We start from the raw sequence: 22,952 nt of genomic DNA, 5'->3' as shown, positions 1-22,952 counted from the left end.
GAGAAAGATTCTAAAATGGACAGTGTTATGATATTGTCAAGAATAAAATTCTTATATGGATCATAATTTACAATACATGTGTCATATGGAAATAAAGTTTCTCTGAAAATTCATTCCTTTTTATTGGAATCAACAGTGTTATGATATTGTCAAGAATAGACATGATGGAACACCAAAATGTACAATACATACTGTGTCCATATGGAAATAAGTTTCTTTGAGCTGAATCAGTGTTCAAAACTCAGCATGGATGTCAAGACCTTAGTGGTCCTTGTCTTAACCCTGTCGTGATAATTCTGTTGAATTTGGAGATTGAGGAGACCATCCACCTCCCTTAACTTGGCACTAAATAATAATCAAGGGAGGACTTTGTGACTTTAACAATGACAATTTGGTTTCAGGAGATAGCATCTGTGCTGATAGCATTCGATCGTCACAAAGAATGGCAGATCAGAGAACTCAAAATCAGGTATGGTCAATGTGTGCTACTTGGTGCAGTGAAATAGTTCTATCTATGATGCACAATGTATTAGAAAAAAAGGTGAATAATGATTGTCTATATGTAAATTCCTCATAACAGTGTATAATCTGCATGCAATATGGCTTGCAATATGGCTTGACAGAGGCTCATTTTATTTGATGTCGTATTAAATGTCACGGTGAAGAGATGGATTTTCAGTATGAATGGAAAGGAGAGAGTTTGTGGTTGGAATTGTCATGTCCCTTGATGCTAAAACATAGTCATTATATTTTTTTAATATTCATTTATTTAATGGAAATGATGAAAGGATTCCAATACATATTGTTCCAACTTACAAGCATTCCAGTAAACTGTTCTACCCGTGAAGATTCCGGGGTAGAATTGGTCTTCAGCAACCCATACTTGCCGTAACAGGCGACTAACAGGATCGGGTGGTCAGGCTCGCTGACTTGGTTGATACATGTCATCGGTCTCAATTGCGTGGATCGATGCTCATGATGTCAATCACTGGATTGTCTTGTCCAGACTCGATTATTTTACAGACCGCCGTCATATAGCTGGAATATTGCTGAGTGCGGCGTTAAACAACAAACAAACAAAATCCAGTAAACTGAGCATTAACCTTAGGCCAGTGATTAACATGATTAATGTCACAAATTGACACTAGTCTGCTAGTCTGAGGCAAGTTCAAATTAAAAGGGCAAGTAAATAATGTTGGACATTAACCCTCATCGTCTTTTTGAAAGTAATGAAGTTTGTTACAGCTAGCTGGGTTTGAACTAAATGCTAAAATGCTTTCCTGAGTTTGAGTCATTAGTATTAGAAATTAACGCTGGTTTTCAAACCTGATGCAAATGAACATTTTTTGGAAGGACATTAGAAATTAACACTGGTCTGCTAGCCTGATCCAAAAAGAAGTTTGGATGAGCCAGTCATTAGAAAATCAACACTGGCTTGCTAGGTTGAAACAGTGATATTTTGGAAGGGCCTGGCAATGATTAGTGTTAGAAATGGTGTGGGCAACTTTATATTAGTGAAATTTAGAAGGCCCAGTGATTAGTGTTAGAGATTGTGTGCCAACTTTACACATGTTACATGTTTGAAGAGCCAGGCATTAGTGTTAAAAATGGTATGCCAACTTGAGACAGGTGAAATTTTGGAAGGGCCATTGATTAGCATTAGAAGGGCCAATTTTGATTAGTGTTACATTAATGCTGGACTGCTAGCATGTGTCAAGTGAAGTGTGGGAAGGGCAAGTGGAATGTGGATGGTTGTTCAGCATTGGTTCATGGTTTCAGGCCTCCGAGTGGCTCCATGCTGTTGTACAGTCGGAACAAGGTGAGGTACCGCAAGGACGGCTACTGCTGGAAGAAGCGGCGCGATGGCAAGACCATCAGGGAGGATCACATGAAGCTCAAAGTGCAGGGGGTGGAGGTGAGGGGAACTACTGGCGCGTTGTGCTGTCACTCTGGCTTCACGCCCCACTCTGCAATATTCTATCTGTATGACAGGTGTCTGATACATCAGGGTTGGAGATTAATACTAGCCCACTTTCCCACTAACCCAGGGCTACTACAAATGCCTGTGGGCTAGTACAAATTCCTGTGTGCTAGTACAAATTCCTGTGGGCTAGTACAAATTCCTGTGTGCTTGTACAAATTCCTGTGGGCTAGTACAAATTCATGTGTGCTTGTACAAATTTCCTAATTTCCCCATTGTTTTAACATTACAAGGGCATTTTATCTACACCCGGGTCAGTAAAGCTTCACAGTTAAGTTCTTACCTTATTGTCTGTAAATAATCAAGTCTGGCTTGGTTGATGCATGTCTTCGAATTCCCATTGCGTAGATCATGATGTCAGTCACTGGATTATCTGGTCCAGACTCGATTATTTACAGACTGCCGTCATGCATTAATCAACAAGCAAACAATTAAATGTTTAGTGTTGGTGGACACTTGAATAATTTGTTGATATTCAATTGATTGAGTCCTGATTGTGTTTGTTTTCAGTGTATCTATGGCTCATACGTGCACTCGGCGATCCTCCCTACTTTCCATAGACGCTGTTATTGGTTGCTCCAGGTGGGTGTAATGTGTAGTTGCTTACTGTGCAGTAAATAATAGTGACAGGTCCCTTTCCATGTCCACCAGAAATCTCTGCCAAAAGCAGAGTCGATTGTACCATTCCGACTATGTCATGAGCATGTGTTTATGAATCACTATCAAAGAGTGATGATACCATGTTTCGCAAAAAGGTGAGCGTATCCTGCCCCACAGGTGGCTCCCGTCACCAATACATGCAAAGACAAGTCAAGTGTTTACCTGAAAAAATACAGGAAGATATGGTGTAAGTCAAAATAGGTAATTGCATCAGACATCATTTTTGTCACTGATGAAAGCTTTACTGAGGCCTTGAATGTTGTAACCTTGATCAAACAACTTCTGAGCAAGAGTGGTATGACGCTCTTTGAAATCTTGGAAGAAAGAGCATGCTTGATTGTATCTCAAAAGACGTAAGGGAAAGTTGACTTTTGGAAAGACACTCACATTACATTATGTTTCGCAACCCACACACCTGTATTAGTTATTGAAATGGACAATTTGTGATATATTGTACCTATGGCAATAATATACAGCTGTAAGTATGGCCTGCCCTGTTTCAGAATCCTGACATCGTTCTTGTCCACTACCTGAATGTCCCCTACCCTGACAACACCAAACTGAGCATTCCTGTTTTATCGTACGACATGGAGAAGAAAGAATGGACCAAGGAGGAACTTGTTGATCAGCTCAGGCCGATGTGTGAGTTGACAGAGGGCTTCGGAATTAGCTTTCTTGTTTAACACCACACTCATCAATGTTCCAGCTGTATGATGTCAAACTGAAAATAATCAAATCTGGACCAGACAATCCAGTGTTTGACATCATGAGCATCAATCTAAGCATTTGGGATACAGTGACATGCATCAAGCAAGTCAGCGAGTCGGAGCACCTGTTAATCTGGGTTGCTGAAGACCAGTTCTAATTGAAATGTTAGCCCTTAGTCGAAGACTGATAAACTTCAGGAAGGACTCATTTCCTATTGTTGACTGCCGTGGTTACTATGGCAATTGTAAAGCAGATCATTTGTACAGACTAGTAGAAACAAAGATTAGTTAGTTACCCTGGACTATGTTTTGAAGCAGTGAAAGAGTGTATTGTTTATTTGTGTGTTCATTGCAAGACTCTGAAAAACAACTTGGTTTATATAGGGTAAGATCCAAACTGAGGCACCACGCCTAGCGTATATGCCAATAAACATAGTTACAAATTCTGATGCATATTCTATGAATGCTACGTCATAATACTAAAAGAAGTAGAAGAAAAAAATACCAGGTATCCCAGGAACTATTTCAATCTTTGTGAAACTGGGAGATACTAAGGGAAATAATTTGGGCATTTAATATGCAACCCACTGGTGACACAATGTCAGACATTGTCTGATGTTGGAAGCTTACATGAGTTCAATTGTTGATGTCAGAAACTGACAGAAAGAATTAAAAGTTTAAGACATTGTTGTATTCCTTGTATAGATGTTGATATTGTAGTAACAACAGTCATACTCCTGAGAAATGAAGCTGTAAATATGTCTCTTGTAGTGGCGTGTGGCAGGAGAGTGGATCTTGGTCCTGAGCAAGAACACATGGTGAGTGCATTCATCTGGATGACGAGAGTAATTACTGTCAGGACTTGACTGATTCCCAGAACTACTGATTAACATCACAGGCATGGGTGGTCCAGTAGTCCAAGGCACTACATATACCGTGCAGAGTTGCGTCCCTTGGGCTTGCCTGGAACCTATGATCATTGGTTTGAATCCTGGATTCACTCTGATTATGTTTCTAGGTTTGTCCACACGTTTATGGCTTCCACTAAAGTGGTGAACATCTTAAGACCTGCATCAGGGCGGCCGGGTAGTCTGGTGGTTAAAGCATTCGCTCGTCACACCGAAGACCGGGGTTCGATTCCCGACATGGGTACAATGTTTGAAGCACATTTCTGGTGTCCCTCGTCGTGATATTGCTGGAATATTGCTAAACGCGTCATAAAACCATACTCACTAAGACCTGCATCACTTTGGGTTTTCCTCCCACATTAAGGTGACATGCCGTAATATAACTGAAATACTGTTGAACGAGGTGTTAAACCCAACTGAGCAATTCTCCCTAAGCTCCAGTCTGAGACTATACCACTCACTGTGCACTTCCTCTGTGGTCAGAGTCAGTATCCTGTATCTGAGTGTACTTGAGATGGTACTTGTTGTTACCCTGCCTGGCACTCGGCATCAAAGGAATGAAACACGGACTGGTTGGCTCAGAGTCAGTATGCTGTATCTGAGTGTACTTGAGATGGTACTTGTTGTTTCCTTGCCTAGCACTCGGCATTAAAGGAATGAAACAAGGACTGGTGGTCTCAGAGTCAGTATGCTGTATCTGAGTGTACTTGAGATGGTACTTGTTGTTACCCTGCCTGGCACTCGGCATTAAAGGAATGAAACAAGGACTGGTGGGCTCAGAGTCAGTATGCTGTATCTGAGTGTACTTGAGATGGTACTTGTTGTTACCCTGCTTGGCACTCGACATGAAAGGAATGAAACAAGGACTGGTGGGCTCAGAGTCGGTATGCTGTATCTGAGTGTACTTGAGATGGTACTTGTTGTTACCCTGCCGGTTACCCTGGTGATTGGCATTAAGGGGATGAAACAAGAACTGGTCAGATATTCAGTTTGCCAGTAACAAACTGATGTCTAATCACTAGTGTTGTGTTGACGTTGTGTTAATTGATCACTAAGGGTTGATATTCCTAGAAAATGTTGTATTGCATGGTATCAATATTGTTGCTTTTCTTGCAGGTTGAAGAAACAATTGAAGACTTTGTTCAACAGTTGATTAACCTTCGGCAGGACAAATCAGGCAAAGCCAAACCCCACAAATGCACTCCTTCCTGTGACAAAAACTTTCCTCATTCCAAATGCACCAAGGACTCATCACCTCCAAACACAGCCAGCCTGGCACACAATCGCCTAGTGTCCATGTTGCAGCGCCACACCCAACGCAGCGCCACCCAGTCGGTAGCCCCGCCCACTCCCGAGCTTCACACCAGCCAGGTGGTGATCACGCCCACTACGGCCCCCTCGTCCAACTCCACTCAAGACTTGAACCACACAGCTGCAGCTCCTGCTCCTCTCATTCTAAACCTAGCAAGTCTCCACGGCAGTAACGGTCTGATCTTTGTCAGCGGACATAACACATCACCCATCTCCATCATCAACAACTCTCTCACCACGCCCATTCACACCATCACCGCGGCAACCCTGGACACGCAGGGGCGTTTCCCTCAGCCTCAGATACTCCAAACCATTCCCCAAGTGCTTGCTGGTGTCAAGCAGGATGATAAATTGTCACAACATATTCACAATCTCCATGCGCATGACTCGAACAGAAAGTCTCCCGTTCCGATGAATATTGCAAGTGATGCTTTGTTGGAGCTGGCAGGCACCCAGCAGGATTCGAAGGATCTTATTCTCGATCAAATGTCAGCTACAATCTCAGATACTCAGCGAAATCTCCACAATACATTAGACTCGCTCATTCGCGGGGACTGCTCGCACACTGTGGGAACACTAGTGAAAGATAATTCGGGGACTGATAATTGTGATACTCTTGATGGCAGCTTTTCCTCATTTCCCAGTACTGATCTCAATCTTGATTATCTTCTCGACTTGCCCGAACTTTACGACTGTCCTGATTTGCCCGACACAAATGCAAGTCTCGGGACGTCAAGTGGCGGAATGCCGACTTCTGTCCCGCTCATCAATTGTGCTAACTGCCTCAGCAACCAACAAGCTCAACAATCACAGCAGCAACGGGCAGAGTCGCATCAATCTACAACATCGACGTCTGCTACGTCAGACACGCAGACAGCAGACAACACTCACTCACAGACTGACACAGACAGCAGCTTCTCTCAGGGCGTCATCACAGACTTCTCCCCTGACTGGTGCTACACAGATGTGAGGGGCATAGAGTTTCACGTATCCACCCAAACCAAGCTGACTCTCTGTGATAATATTGAAATACTGTTCCAAGCGGTGTAAAAACCAAACTCACTCGCTGACAGATATGATAAATCCACTTCTGAGTAATCTTACCGGGATGTGTTTTAGTTTAGGATTTGAGAGCAAGTACATTGAGGTAGCTGTGAGGTGTACAGTAAACGACGGTTATAACGAACTCAAAGGGGCCACTGATTTTAGTTGATTATAACCGTGTTCGTTTTAAACATATTTTACTGTATGTCCCAAACGTTGTTAAATTATCTATCATCAATAATCAATAATCAATAATCAGCATGATTAGGGTTGACATGCCTGTGATAGTGTTGGCAGTGACTGATGAGATGTTATTGAGTGTTGTTGTATGTTTGAAGGGTGGCACAAAGATCCTGGTGACAGGCCCATGGTTCTCCACGTCCACGTCCTACTCTGTTGTGTTCAACAGTAAGACGGTGCCTGCTACACTTGTACAGGCAGGGGTTCTCCGGTGCTTCACTCCAGGTCAGTATCTGACACTTCTAAAGGGGGATTCTGGGTTAGGATGGGTCTCCAGCAACCTATGCTGGTTGCCAGAGGCGACTTGGATGGTCAGACTTGTTGACTTGGTTGATGCATGTCATCGTACCACAATGGCATGGATTGTTGATGATGATATCAGTCACTGGATTGTCGGCCCAGACTTGATTGTTTACAGGCCGCAGTCGTACAGCTGGAATATTGCTGAGTGGTGTTAAACAACAAACACACACTCACACACACACACACACACACACACACACACCAGCAACCTATGCTGGTCGTAAGAGGCAGCTTAAATCAAAGGTGGCCAGACTCATTGAATGGGTTGATTGCATGTTAATATACCCTGATTGCGTGGAACGTTGATGCCATATGATGCTGATGTCTTGCAGCACATGACGCCGGCCTGGTGACGCTGCAGGTGGCCAATGATGGGTTTGTCATCTCCAACAGTGAGGTGTTCGAGTACAAGGCTCGGGAGAAGCACAGCTCGCAGTCAGCTCACAACGAATGGTTCTCAATGGATTGTGAGTAGTTGTACCTCAGTATATTTTGCAGTGCTGGAAATTAAGCCTGACAGTCAAGGGGACTTTTGATTTTCCTCATATTAGAAGTCAAAAGATTCAAGTACCAGAGGCCCCCCTTTTGTTTTGAACACTGATTTTGGAACACTGGGGGTTCATTTGTCTAAGGTGTCACAGTTCAGTTTGCAATGTGGCAATAAAGGGCTGCTTTGAAGCGTTTGCTCAGTAATCAGAAGCCCAAGGTCTGTTCCCCAGCCTGGTACAATGTGTCCTACCCATTGCTGATATCACCCTTATATTGCTGGAATAGTGCCAGTTGTGGTGTAAACTCCAACTAACTCACTCAGTTTGCAGAGTTGTGTCCCCTGAGCTGATTCAAGGTTCCAGTCCTAGATTCAGCCACATTATTCTGCCTGTGCTCACGGTGTTCCCCTGATGCCATGTGTCTTGTGACCTGCCTCACATTGGGCTTTGAGTGAGTGAGTGAGTTGGGTTTTACACCGCTTTCAGCAATATTCCGTGGGGGGACACCAGAAATGGGCTTCATGTGGAGAATCAAACCTGGGTCTTAGTGTGGCCAGCAACACTTTAACCACTCGGCTACCCCAGGTCCCCCTGGAATCTGTGAAGTAACTGAATACCAGTATCTAGAAAGTGGCGTTAAACCCAACCCACTCGCTGTTTGTATGCCATTATGATACTGCTGCACCATCGCGTATTGCCTCACAATCTCAGTACAGCTGTAGAAGTGTGTTAATGTTTGCTATGTTTTTGTTTCAGCGACGGAGATGAAACTGCTGCAACATCGCGTATTGCCTCACAATCTCAGTACAGCTGCAGAAGTGTGTTAATGTTTGCTATTTTTTTGTTTCAGCGACGGAGATGAAACTGCTGCTGGTGGAGAGGTTGGAACAACTGGAGAAGAGGCTCATGCCGGCTGACAAGAACACAACTTTCCTTGACAAGCAGGTGAGCTTTCCTTGAGAAACAGGTGAGCTTTTCTTGAGAAACAGGTGAGCTTTTCTTGAGAAGCAGGTGAGCTTTCCTTGACAAGCAGGTGAGCTTTCCTTGACAAACAGGTGAGCTTTCCTTGACAAACAGGTGAGCTTTCCTTGACAAACAGGTGAGCTTTCCTTGACAAGCAGGTGAACTTTCTTACCTCAAATGCTTGCTCTAAAAACAGTTTGCTGGGACTGACAATTGGCTCGAGTCTAGGCTCCCTTTAAGATGGGAACAAGTTAAATCCTTACTTCACACAGCTATTTAACAGTATCAGAATACATGTAGATGTAAGTTTGAAACGGGAATCTGTCCCGGAGTGAGACGAGTGTTGTGACTTTGTTTGTTGTGCACTATTCCAGCATGACCTGAATGTTGACCATGAGAACACCGAGTGTCGTCTTGTGCAGTATGTGGAGCACCTGGCTGGTCGACCGTGGCAGAAACTAGAGACTTACCCCAAGGCTGGCCATGGCGGACTGACTTTACTTCATCTTGCGGCGGCCCTTGGCTATGCCAAACTCATCAGCTCACTTGTTAGGTGGAGGTGGGTAGCACCAGTACAGGAATCAGTGTTGGAAATTAATGGGAGCCATGGTGTCCTTGAGGTTTGCTTCCATAGTGTTTGAATCCTGGCTCTCCTTAAAGCTTTAACTTGGCAGTAGTTATCACTGGGACCCCTTTTCTTCCATGCTTGATTTCCAACAAGGAGATTGAATATTTGAATGAAAAATAACAAACATGTATTTAGAATTGGTTCTTTGTAAGTCCCCAGAACATAATTCAGCAAATAATGGGTGCCTCGTACCCTTCCTTGTTGTAAGAGACAACTTCAATGAGGGTCAGGTAGTTACAGCGTGTGAGCTGACTGATTGTGTTCTATCATAACCCGATGCTGTGGGTTGTTGGTTGTGCTACTGGCCTCTGGTAAGCTGGGCAAGACACGAATATTCACAGGCTGCCATGATATAGTGAGAACATTGCTGTTTTATGTGTCCTTGGTTCTGACTGACTGACTGACCTACTGACTGACGGACGGACGGACGGACGGACGGACTGACTGACTGACTGACTGACTGACTGACTGACTGACTGACTGACTGAGCCTGACTGACGGAGCCTGACTGACTGACTGACGGACAGACGGTTGGAGACTGACTGACTGACGGACAGACGGTCGGAGACTGACTGACTGACTGACTGACTGACTGACTGACGGAAACTGACTGACGGAGACTGACTGACTGACTGACGGACAGACGGTCGGAGACTGACTGACTGACTGAACTACTGACTGACTGACGGACGGAGACTGACTGACTGACTGACTGACTGACTGACTGAACTACTGACTGACTGACGGACGGAGACTGACTGACTGACTGACTGACTGACTGACTGAACTACTGACTGACTGACGGACGGAGACTGACTGACTGACTGACTGACAGACAGACGGTCGGAGACTGACTGACTGACTGACGGACGGAGACTGACTGAATGACTGACTGACTGAACTACTGACTGAACTACTGACTGACTGACGGACGGAGACTGACTGACTGACTGACGGACAGACGGTCAGAGACTGACTGACTGACTGACTGACTGACTGAACTACTGACTGACTGACTGACGGACAGACGGTCGGAGACTGACTGACTGATTGACTGACTGACTGACTGACTGAACTACTGACTGACTGACTGACTGACTGACTGACTGAACTACTGACTGACTGACTGACGGACAGACGGTCGGAGACTGACTGACTGACTGACTGACGGACGGACGGTCGGAGACTGACTGACTGACTGACTGACTGACGGACGGACGGTCGGAGACTGACTGACTGACTGACTGACGGACGGACGGTCGGAGACTGACTGACTGACTGACTGACTGACCTACTGACTGACTGATGATGATGAAGTGCTGGGGACCTGTTCTTACCCAGGTCCCTACAAGGATTGATTGTTTGACATAGTCATAATACTGTTTTCTCTTTCTTTGACAGATCTCACATCTCCAATTTAGTTTTAGAATATGAAGTTGATGCTCACAGTGTGGACAACCATGCCTGTACTCCATTGGTGAGAAGCTAAATACTGCAGCATTATCTTGATCATAAGCAGGAATTGATCTAGACCTGCTCACGATGAACAAAGAAGCTAATTACTGCAGCATTATCTTGATCATAAGCAGGAATTGATCTAGACCTGCTCACATTTCGATATTTGGCACCAAGTTGGCAGCAACTGTAAAAATTCCCGAATGAGAATACAAAATTTCCCAGTTCATTTTGATTTGGTTATGGGGGCGGTGGGGTAGCCTCGTGGTTAGAGTGTTCGCTTGTCATGCCGAAGGCCCTGATTCGATTCCCCACATGGATACAATGTTTGAAGCCCATTTCTAGTGTCCCCCGCCGTGATATTGCTGAAATATTGCTAAAAGCGTCATTAAACCATACTCACTCACTCACTGTTGTAAAGATACAATTGCACATGTTACGATCGTGAAAGGCTACCAGATGTGGGAGTTGTTTGGCAAGGCAATCTCTCATAGCCTAGTTTGTTCCTGATGTCAGTGTTGAATGCTTTGGGACTCAGCTTGTCTGCTAAAGTTTGATGGTACTTTGCAAGTTGTAATCAGGGTATTGATACATGGCTGACCATATAGATGTACTCACTGGTAGTTTGTTGAAATGAATGACGGGAGGGTGGAATGTTTCAGTTGTCTTCTGTAATCAGTGTAGGAATCCTACAGTCTTTAAACTTTAACATGATGGCTTTGCCACCAACAATCTTAGCTCTGCAACTGTCGTAAGCCTGAATGGGAGGTACGATCACCTGAGTGCTAAGATCGCTTTGTGGAACGGGGCTGAAAACCCCTTTACTTTCTTGCTTACTTTCACACTGGTCTGTTTCAGATGTGGGCATGTGCAAGAGGAAATATTGATGCTTCACTGACGCTGTATCATATCAACACGGGGCCACTCAGCATCTGTAACAAGGATGGACGTCTCCCGCTCACCGTTGCCCGAAGCAAGGGACATCACAACCTTGCCAATCAAATCGAGCAGTTGGAGCAAGCTCGTCTGCAAGCCCCGCCCCCTTTCCCCCCATGCACATCCACAGCATCATTTGCTGGCGCAACTTCTTCTTTCACAACCTCGGACTCTATCACTGCGTGTGACCTGTCAGCAACTCCTTGCCATATATTCCCCAGTTCTCACAAAAACATTTGTGATGAGAAGCAGGAAAACCTTCACATCGACATACCTCCTCCCCCTCCCTACCCAGGGGATTCCAAGCTCGTCCGGCGACTCAGTGAACAAGTCATTGGCACCTGTCATCGCCAACTTAGCAAACGCTATTCGGTGGATATATTGCCGAGTGGGGCGACAAACGACCAGACCTCGCCCCAACATGACGCTTTTCAGAAGCCAATTCGGGAGGCCAATTCTGAGCCACATCTGTCATTGGTTGGTGATCATCCAATCAGTGCAGTGACGGACTCTGCCTTGCTACCAGTTGCTCAACGTGATCTGGCATCGCCAGATATTCTCATGCAGACCGAGTCTTTGCTCAACACCATAGCGACGGAGTCTGGGAAGGAGACGGATGGTCTCCTCATGCAGATGGACACAGGTCAGTTGAATAGGAGTATGACAGTGTTGCAATGTGGCAGATATTGATCAGCTTGAAAATTAACCAGGAATCATGATTTTGCCAGTTTTTGTTATTCTGTTTGTTGTTTAATGCCTCACTCAGCAATATTCCAGCCGTATGGCGATGGTCTATAAGTAAGCATTGGACCAGACAAACCAGTGATTGACATAATGAACTTCAATCAATGCAATTGGGATATGAGGACGTGCATCAACCAAGTCAGCAAGTCTGATCCTGTCAGTCACTTCTGTCGACAAACATTGTTTGCTGAAAACCATTTTAACCCGGATCTTCATGGGGGTAACAGGATTTAAAAGCTTGATAATGATCGAATTTTTGTGTCATTTCAAAAATACCTTAAGTAAGGCCACAGAAATGATCTTGAAGTTTGTGTTAGTTTCAATGACACATTTAATGGTTATAGTATAAATATATCTGCTATAATTTCAGCAAGAGCTGATGAAACATGTTGTACATGGATGAGGCCATCAGCCTGTTTCTCTGCATGTCCTTCATTGATTCCTCATGTTGTCAATCACTGGATTGTCTGGTCCAGACATGATTATTTACAGACTGCTGTCATATAGCTGGAATATTGCTGAGTGCGGCGTTATACAACAAACCAACCAACCAACCTCACTGACTCTCAACATTTCTTGTGGATGAATGTTTCATTTGTCATGATATCAATCACTGGATTGTCTGGTCAGACTCGATTATTTACAGACTGCCATCATATAGCTGGAATATTGCTGAGTGTGGCGTTATACATCAAACCAACCAACCAACCTCACTGACTCTCAACATTTCTTGTGGATGAATGTTTCATTTGTCATGATATCAATCACTGGATTGTCTGGTCCAGACTCGATTATTTACAGACTGCCATCATATAGCGGGAATATTGCTGAGTGTGGCGTTATACAACAAACCAACCAACCAGCCTCACTGACTCTTAACATTTCTTGTGGATGAGGTTTCATTTGCCATGTTTGTATTTGCAATTTGATCTGCTCTTTAGTCGTGTAATCAGTGTTGAGTGTCTGTACGAGTAATGTCTATAATGCAAGCTCCGTACCTCTGTAGATGAGGTATCATCAGTGCGGAGTGACAGCCCTTTCATTGATGTAGAAAAGATCTCATCTGACGAGGAGGCGGAACACAAGGCAGCTGTTGCTGCTGCTGCTGCTGCCGCCGCCGCTGCTGTAGCTTCTGGTGAAGGTTAGACACCATAACACACACATAAACACCATGCTATAATGAGTTGCTTTTGAATCTAAAAATGTTATGCCTTAAAGGAAGACTATTGTTTTAGCTGAACTCTGTGCAGGGTGGTGTCTATGATAGAAATATGTAATTGTGGGTTTGAATCCCGGTTTGCCCTATTGTGGTCCTGGGTTTGTCAGCACCTTAACAATGCTCCTGGGTTTCACCAACATGGTAAACATCTATGACCTTTGTCACCTGGGGCTCCCTCCCACATCAAGCTGACACTCCCTGATATGACTGAAATGCTGTTCAAAGCAGTGTTAAACTCACTCAGTATTAGCTGAACTTGGAGAGATGTGATAATTAGGGGATAAACATCATGTTTTCATATTTGTATGTGTTGTTGAGTATAGGCTAAAGCCTTTGGTTCCAAATGTAAAAACTTCTGGCTAAAAACACACAAATCTAAAAACACATAATGTTCTAGGATATTGTAAAGTGCTCTGGACCCAACCGTGACTGTAACTTCTGTTAAGAAGTGCCGTCACCCTTTCTCTTAGTACACTGAATAATCAAGATATGACTAATGTACCTGACCACGCCCCTAATCCTCATCCACTGACTGGGGGACATTCCAGTGAGTGAGTGTGTGAGTATGGTTTTAACACCTCCTTCAATGGTATTTCAGTTATATCATGGCGTGTCACCTTAATGTGGGAGGAAAACCCAATGTGATGCACTAATGTACCTGACCACGTCATTAATCCTCATCCACTGACTGGGGGACATTCCAGTGTGTGAGTGAGAGAGTGAGTATGGTTGTACGCTGCTTGTAGCAATATTCCAGCTATATCATGGCGGGGGACACTAGAAATGGGCTTCACACATTGTACCCATGTGGGGAATGCGTGACGATCACCACTTTAACCACTAGGCTACCCCACCGCCCGATTACGTTCCAGGTTAAAAGTAGTCCCCAGCCACCTATACTGGCTGAAAGAGTTGACAGTGGATCGGTGACTTAGTTGAAAGTGTGTCAACATACCGAAGGTGTGAAATGTTGCTCATAATATCAGTCACTGGTTTGCCGGGTCGAGATCTTTACCTGGAGTATTGCTGAGTGTGGCGTTATACAAATTCTGTACCAAATTGTTTGCTGGGTCCAGATCTTTACAGGATGACATCATATACCTGGAGTATTGCTGAGTGTGGCGTTATACAAATTCTGTACCAAATTGTTCCAGGTGGGGATCATGAAGGCAAGAACCAAATGGTAACCCTCGCCAACCAGATCATCGCAGCCATGCCGGAGCGTATCAAGCTGTCTCCTGCCAAGGAGGAAGAGTGTGGAGTGAGCAGTCGAGCGCGGAGTGAGTCCTACAGCTCGGCCCCGTCTCAAGGCTCACCTCCCACCTCATCCTTCGGGGATGATTCTGGAATCTCAACACCCATGACAGATAGTCTGGCCTTTGATGAGTACAGGTATACACACTTGTAGGCCAGATACATGATGATACATGGACTGGATGTGACTTGAATGATGACAAAGCAACCTAACACTCCCATCACTGTATTCCCGACTTTTGTATTGCAGGTACACAGACCTGGGCACCCCTGCCTCGTCCCTGAGCCCGGACTCTACCTGTCTGCCCAGCCCCTACAGCCCCTACAGCTCCTACAGTTTCACTCTGGACTCCCCGCCCCCCACCACTGCTGACTTCACCGAGTACTTCAACGCGCCAGCCACGTACATGGAGAAGGACTTTTCCCAACTCACACTCTCAGGTAGGGTCCACACTTCCCTATACACTGTTGCCAACCCCTGTGGAGATTCCAGGACAGAGAAGGTCCACAGCCTCCCATGTTTGTCTTTCTGACCCGTGAAGATCCGGTGTAGAAGAGGTCTTCAGCAACCCATGCTTGCTGTAAAAGGCGACTATGCTTGTTGTAAGAGGTGACTAACCGGATTGGGTGGTCAGGCTTGCTGACTTTGTTGATGCATGTCATCGTATAGCAAATGCATGGATAAATGTTCATGATGTCAATCACTGAATTGTCTGGTCCAGACTCTATCATTTACAGACCACCGTCATATGGCTGGAATATTGCTGATTGGGGCGTTAAACAACATGAAACTGAAACTGTCTGTCTTTCTGTAGAGATTCCAGGGCAGAGTAGGTCCCCAGTCTTCCATATTAAATGAGTATCGGATGGTTACAATGTACCCTGATTATATAATGATCATAATATCAACCACTGACTTAGTCATTCAGACTTGGTTGTCAAGACATCGCACTGATAAGGCTGGAATTATTTAACAATAATCTTCTTCTACCACTTCATAAGTATCCTTCTCTCTATTCAGATCAGGAACAGAGAAAGCTGTACGAGGCTGCCAAGGTGATCCAGAATGCGTATCGGCTGTATCGGGATAAACAACAACTGCAGCAGCAGCGACAGAAGGAGATAGAAGCCGCCATCTTGATCCAGAGCTACTATCGGCGATACAAACAGGTACTGGCAGACTCCTGGCACAAAGTATCGCTTTGTATGCGGCATCATACAAAAGACATTAACAGATGTTACCCTGCCTGGCTCTTGACATAAACTGTGATAAAGGGAATGAAAGGTTGACTTGGAATCTACTGTGTCTGAGTACACAGTGTCTGAGTGTCTGACTGCCAGGTGAAACTGCGGCATGGTATCTTGGTAACTGAAATACTGTTCAAGAGGCATTAAACAAAGACTTGCTCACTCATTACGGGGGTGAAGGTAGCACTTTGGTCCAACATGGCAGAAATGGTGCAAGGTGCAAGGATAACCAAGTCATGGGATTGAATCCCAGAGCCCTGTAATCCTGGGATTGTTAGCGCCATCACCATGGGCTTCACCATTGCTGAAACATCTTCCACCTGCTTGATTGTTTCTGCCATGTTAGGCATACTTTCAGTGATACAACTAAAATACTGCTCCAAGCAGCGTTAAACCCAACTCACTCACTCACTCTGTATATTTCAGTATGCATACTTCAAGAAGATGACCCAGGCAGCAGTGTTGATCCAGAATCAGTTCCGGAGTTACTACGCACAGAAACGTCTCAAGAAGAACCGAGACCCTGCGGCTGGCCTGCAGCGACAAGGACCGGAGAGACTGAAGAAGGGCCGCAACCAGTCCGTGATCATCCAGCAGAGATACAGGTGTGTCTTAACCTCCAGTAGGGTGGCCCAGTGGTCTAAGGTCCTGTGAAAAGTTGTGTCCGTTGGCATGCCAGGATCTGCTGGTCATGGTTTGAATCCCAGATTGCTATGGTAGCCCAGTGGTCTAAGGTCCTGTGAAAAGTTGTGTCCCTTGGCATGCCAGGATCTGCTGGTCATCGTTTGAATCCCAGATTGCTATGGTAGCCCATTGGTCTAAGGTCCTGTGAAAAGTTGTGTCCCTTGGCATGCCAGGATCTGCTGGTCATGGTTTGAATCCCAGATTGTTATGGTAGCCCAGTGGTCTAAGGTCCTGTGAAAAGTTGTTTCCCTTGGCATGCCAGGACATTATTATTATTATTATTATTATTATTATTATTATTACCATGCTGCTGTGCCTTGTTTCAGGTCTCACTATCAGAGGAAGACAGAGAAGGAGGGTCGACAGTTGTCCGCTGATGCAGCAGATAGGTAGGTTGTTTATGTCAGCCCATGTCGGGCATGGGATGGAGTGTACCCTTTACTGACATAACATACCCTTGGAACCTAATGTATTCCCTGTAATAAGCTCCGTGGTGCTTAGAAAATGGACATAGGTGGTGGTTGGGGTGTGGGTGCTTATTAAGACAACACAAAAGGTTACTGAGATCGAGCTGTAGTTCAAATGTTGATGAAACTAAATCTTTGTCAATAATAATTCCATTGTAATTATAAAGCCCTTCTGAGCTGCTGTTCTCTGTTGGGTATCATGTCATATACCCCAGAAAAAAGGCACTGTCATTTTTGTTCTTCTTGGGGTGCTTGTAAAGCTTACTAACAGATAGGTCTAGAAGTTGGTCGGGGGCTTACTATGGCGAATACTGTAGTTGGAACCTTACTTTAGTAGGAAGTACCCCAGGCTAACAAAATAAACACAATTGGTTCTCATGACAACTGAATGTCGACTTGATCAGAGGCAAACATAAATAAGTTGAACTGATTGAAGTTCTACAGGACACAACTGGTTGCAGTAATGTGGTACATTGATATGCACTGTTGTACATTGTAATATGATCTTGTGTAGGGACATCTTTACATTTGAAATCTGGTGTCGAAAGGATTATAATCAATTGAAATCTGAACCTAAAGTCCTGTTTGATTTTAACCATGTTCTACAATGTATCTGTTTTCTTCACTTCATGCTAACAGAGATATATGGCAGCTTGTGCATGCAATTAGGGTAGGTAACTGGTGTGCCAAGCTGTCATTCATTGATGCCTGCTATTGATGGGTGTACATTTCACCATCGTCACAGTTTGATGTGGTTTTGTGAACTGTATTGTGCTCTGTAATTTCCTGCCTTTATTTTCGGTGCATTCTGTGTCATGAGTTTTCCATCTTAGACAAGGTAGTCTGTTGCACAGCTAAAACCTTTCCTGAGCATTTCAACCTACTGTACCCCTCAATGTTTGCTAGGACCAGTGTGTTGTAAGTTTTCTCTGTTTGATGTGTGGAATATAACCAAGTTGGACATTTCTTTCGGATTTTATTCCTTCAAACCATGGGTCAGTGGTGAAAATAAAATAAAAATAAAAGTTCGAACCATCAAATAAAAAACTTATGTGTTAATAGGGTCAATGCGAAGTAATTTTAAGAACAATCTGCTATTTTTAGCTCACCTGACTAAAAGTCTAGTGAGTTTGTCATGGCTTGCTTGTCTGGTGTGATATTTGAAATATTTACCTTTACACTTGGACCATGCTCCTGAACTCTCTCCAAATACATTTTCTCACACTGTAAACATCATCTCCTGAAACCACAGGACCAATGAAGCTGACATTCCACAGGCTTGTTCCCACCAATGATGACATTCTGGTTTGTTCAAGAGGTTTGAATCTGATTTTCAATATGGCCACCTTGTCAGCCATATTGAAAAGGCTGGGTATGGCCATGACTCAGCCTTTGTTCAGAATGTAATGAAATTTGGTATGTGTTTCAATCAAACACATATGTTCAAGTTTTTGCAATAGCTAAAATTTTTACTTTGTTTTGACTAAGCTCTTAAATTATCTCAAAAGGGAGTTGGATTTTGACAAATATGTTTCTCCAAAGATGACATGATGTTTTGTTCAGATCAATAGATTTTAGTGTTAGTTTTTAATCCTCGGTATTTATGCCGAAAGTGTTTGAATATCCATGCAGACAGTCACTTTTTTTAAGATTGAGCCTTTGTTGACATTTATATCTTTTGACTACATATCCAGGTGAGCTACAGTACCGTGGCACCTTGTTTGACTTCTCCTTTTTGTGAAATGGTGACAAGAATGTTTAAAATATATATCGCTTCCATAGTACAAAAATGTTAATATATATTATATAACACTTCCATGGTTTCAAGAATGTTAAAAATATATAACGCTTCCATCGAACAAGAATGTTAATAATATATAACGCTTCCATGGTACAAGATCACGCAATCCTTGGAGTACTGTTGGCACTGTGAAGAGAATTGGCTCCCTATCATGCTTTGAGCCTCTGTCAGGGAAACAATTTGTGATTTCATTTCCCACTAAGAGTAATTATCAGCCTTGGCCGTAATTAGATGGAGGAATCAGGTAACTCTTTAACCTTTTGGCCCCCGTTCTTAATCCTACTTGCTGAAGCTGTTGGTTGGGACGAAGGGTATGAAAATACAAATAAATGCCTTCAGACATACGTTTTGTAATCAGTGTTTGGAGAAAGTGACATCAAAGCCTTGTAGAATTCACACATGATTAGCCTGTCTTCCGGGTCTATTCCAAACATTCAACACTGAAGTCCTTAAGAACCTGTCTCAGGAAATGTAGAATAGTATGTACAGGCCCTGTCTTCTGGGTCTATTCCAAACATTCAACACTGAAGTCCTTAAGAACCTGTCTCAGGAAATGTAGAATAGTATGTATAGGCCCTGTCTTCTGGGTCTATTCCAAACATTCAACACTGAAGTCCTTAAGAACCTGTCTCAGGAAATGTAGAATAGTATGTATAGGCCTTGATAGAAATTCGATCAGTTAGCATTTGAACCCTTGAACAATAACTGTAATGATTGTTTGTTCTTTGTAGTGGTCTGTTCAGTTAAGGGAGTGCATCTTCTAAATTCTTAAGCCTCACCTGCACTTGTGAGACTTGACACGTCACCAGAGATGCCATCCATTATGATTTCGATGGATTCTTTAGGATGTTTTTGACCCAATTCTGCCAATACCACAAGTGACATGTATTACAAATTTTGTAAGACAAAACAACCAGTAATTTAGCCTGGTTATTGACCTCACTGCATTGTCACATATACAACCATGTTATAATCACACATAATCACCAGTTTTAACTTGGGTTTGGGTGATAAATGCAATACCAAAGATGTTAAAATCATCAAAGCGTAGCAGTTTATTTCACACCCCAGTCGTCCCAGGTACTCCGAATTTCTTCAATTTGTGGTTGGCATCTCTGCATTTGATTTTGTTTAGAACTAAATTGTATGCCGTGACTGACTCTAGAATGTGATTTCTGCTTGTTGTCTTGTGATTCTGGCATGCTGTGATTGGTGCTTTCAGAGATCCAACCATCGTGTCAATGCTAATGAGATGAAGGTACATCCTGCATATACAACATGTAGCCTGGCTTGTTTCATGCCTGTCTCTTAGTGTAGATCTCTGTAGCCTTCTACTAATATTACATCCTCGTGAAGATCTGGGTAGAGAAAAGGTCTTTAGCAACCTATGCTTGTCGTAAGAGTGGAATAATGGGACTCGCTGACTTGGTTGATGCAATCGTGTGATCTCCTTCGCCTTCTACTAATAGTACCCCTGTAACTTGTAAAGATTCTGGGTTAGAATAGGGCCCCAGCAACCTATTCTGGTCGTCAGAGTGGAATAATGGGATCGGGTGGTCAGACTCGCTGACTTGGTTGATGGGAGGACAAACTCCCAGATATACCCGTGATAATCAGATTATGATCCTTGGGTTGTCAGTACCATGTCCTTCATTCCTACATTCACTAAAGGGCTTCCGTTTATGACCTGTGTGACTTTCGGCCTTCTTCCAACGTTAAGCTGATGCACCATGATGATGATAATGATGATGATGATGATGATGATGTGACTAAAAAACTGCTCAAGTCAGCTTTGGGCCTCAGTTCACTCACTCACTATACTTACTTAGTGTTGGGGCCCCAGTCGTTAAAGGCGCCGCAGTTTGCTGTGCTGTTGTAGTGCTGAGATGACTATGTTGAATGTAGCCCTGGGATACGTTCCACAAAGCAATCTTAGCGCTAAGATGATTGTAACTCCTATGCTTTAACATCAGCTTACGACAGTTGTAGCACTATGATCGCTTGGTGGAATGTGGGCCTGTATGCTAAACCCACGATGCTGTGTTTCCTGTTCTCTGTGTCATGTATTTTTTCACAAGTGTGATGTTAGTTGTCTGCTCCACCTCTGCTTATACAATCTACTCTACATACGTTAGCTGAATATCATATTGCTTATAGTGGATTCTTTTGCTTAGTCACATCAACCTTGCCCATGTTTTGTACCCCATCTTTGTGTAAGTTGCCTCTTTCCCTCTCTGTCATAAGAGGCAAAGACTGCCTCCCTGGTCTAATGGTAGAGTGTCCGCCCGGAGAGCGGAAAGTCGTGGGTTTGATCCCCAGTCGAGTCATACCAAGATACATTAAAAGATGGTACTTGTTGTTACCCTGCCTGGTGCTGGGCATTAAAGGGGAAGTGTACACGCAAAAATCACTTTTTTTCTTTTTCTAAACAAAACGCAATTTTAGAATTAGTTAGTATCTGTGTTTGAAAATATACACTCATTTTTTTCACAGTGAAAGTAGGAAGCTCACAATAGTGTGAAAGTGATATGCCGTTATGAGGCCTTCGTTTCACGAGCGAAATAGGCCTGAGTTATCCCCCTTAGATTATGACGTCATTGGTGCCAATTCAACTGGGTCCCTGTCTATTCTCAACGCAAAAGATATCAAGGACCAGTTTGCGGTAAAACAACATGGTCTACGACAACTCCGGCGCAGTGGTGACTCAGCATAACACAATTCTGGCTGGCATCTGAGATGCTAGAATCACAAAAACTGTACCTACACCACGTGAAGCGGCTCTAACAAAGCATGATGACGTCATAATGTTTATCAATTGGCACCAATGACGTCATATTGCAAGGGACATAAGCCATGGTGTTTTTGTTATGGAAATAGAACACTTGGTAAATGTGAAAAATAAAAATCGTTTTAGTGCAAAAAATATGTTAATTAAATATGATGTTTTTATATTTTTGTCTATGACACTTCTATGTTAACACTTTTAATGTGGAAAAAGTACAAGAAAAAAAGGTTCATTTCCTTGTGAACTTGCCCTTTAAGGGACAAGGACTGGTCGGCTTGTGTCTGTATACTGTGTCTGAGTGGGGTTATATTGTTAAACTGTAGCATGGTATCTCAGTGGGCTAGCACTATGAAATCAGCATTAGTCCAGACTAGTACAAGCAGCCACACACACACACACACACACACACACACACACACACACACACACACACACACACACACACACACACGTGCATGCACATCGTTACATAAGTGCAATAATCTTTGATGTGACATTAAACCCCATTTCACCTCCCATAAGAGGCAGTGAAAATAGGAATCAGTTTCTTACAATCGCCACACAGCGATCTTAGTAATATCACTAAGTCTGTGGGAGTTGTGATCACCTTAGCGTTAAGATCACTTAAGATACATCTATGGCAAGTTTCTGTTAAATGATGGGAGTTATGATCACCTTAGTGCTGAAGTCACTTTGTTGAATGGGCTTCTGATTGGCTTGACATGCAATTGTTATTTGGGTAATCAGTTTGACACTGTGACCCTTGTGGATGAGTCTTCATGTCATCAACCACTGGGGTATCTGCTCCATCCTTGGACCTATTTCACAAGGCAGTCATAACATCATGGTGGTCGTAAGTCTGTGTTAGAGTATGGGAGTTGTGATAGTCTTAGTGCTAAGATTGCAGTCATAACATCATGGTGGTCGTAAGTCTGTGTTAGAGTATGGGAGTTGTGGTAGTCTTAGTGCTAAGATTGCAGTCATAACATCATGGTGGTCGTAAGTCCGTGTTAGAGTATGGGAGTTGTGATAGTCTTAGTGCTAAGATTGCAGTCATAACATCATGGTGGTCGTAAGTCTGTGTTAGAGTATGGGAGTTGTGGTAGTCTTAGTGCTAAGATTGCAG

General features: G+C 43.6%; 1 protein-coding gene across 4 annotated transcripts in view; it reads left to right on the top strand.

Annotated features, from left to right (window-relative positions):
• LOC139471141 (calmodulin-binding transcription activator 2-like) overlaps positions 1–22,952 on the top strand; it is a 47,751-nt gene that overhangs the window by 16,808 nt on the left and 7,991 nt on the right. For 2 of the 4 annotated variants that reach the window (XM_071253402.1, XM_071253400.1), the window contains exons 5-22: positions 402–469; positions 1,780–1,915; positions 2,492–2,563; positions 3,145–3,283; positions 4,120–4,166; positions 5,373–6,533; positions 6,950–7,076; positions 7,487–7,621; positions 8,493–8,587; positions 8,980–9,164; positions 10,635–10,710; positions 11,547–12,267; positions 13,375–13,509; positions 14,742–14,979; positions 15,092–15,282; positions 15,863–16,011; positions 16,516–16,694; positions 17,100–17,162. In XM_071253402.1, coding sequence (XP_071109503.1) covers positions 402–469; positions 1,780–1,915; positions 2,492–2,563; positions 3,145–3,283; positions 4,120–4,166; positions 5,373–6,533; positions 6,950–7,076; positions 7,487–7,621; positions 8,493–8,587; positions 8,980–9,164; positions 10,635–10,710; positions 11,547–12,267; positions 13,375–13,509; positions 14,742–14,979; positions 15,092–15,282; positions 15,863–16,011; positions 16,516–16,694; positions 17,100–17,162 — 3,917 coding nt within the window. Of the gene's footprint in view, positions 1–401; positions 470–1,779; positions 1,916–2,491; positions 2,564–3,144; positions 3,284–4,119; positions 4,167–5,372; positions 6,534–6,949; positions 7,077–7,486; positions 7,622–8,492; positions 8,588–8,979; positions 9,165–10,634; positions 10,711–11,546; positions 12,268–13,374; positions 13,510–14,741; positions 14,980–15,091; positions 15,283–15,862; positions 16,012–16,515; positions 16,695–17,099; positions 17,163–17,879; positions 17,911–20,263; positions 20,300–22,952 lie in introns of all 4 variants that reach the window. The other 2 variants (XM_071253401.1, XM_071253403.1) reach the window with 2 other exon arrangements.

The sequence above is a fragment of the Haliotis cracherodii genome, unplaced genomic scaffold (genome assembly GCF_022045235.1).
Source record: "Haliotis cracherodii isolate W230 unplaced genomic scaffold, xgHalCrac1.p SCAF_22, whole genome shotgun sequence".
NCBI lineage: Eukaryota > Metazoa > Mollusca > Gastropoda > Lepetellida > Haliotidae > Haliotis > Haliotis cracherodii.
This window is presented reverse-complemented; position numbering and strand designations above follow the sequence as displayed.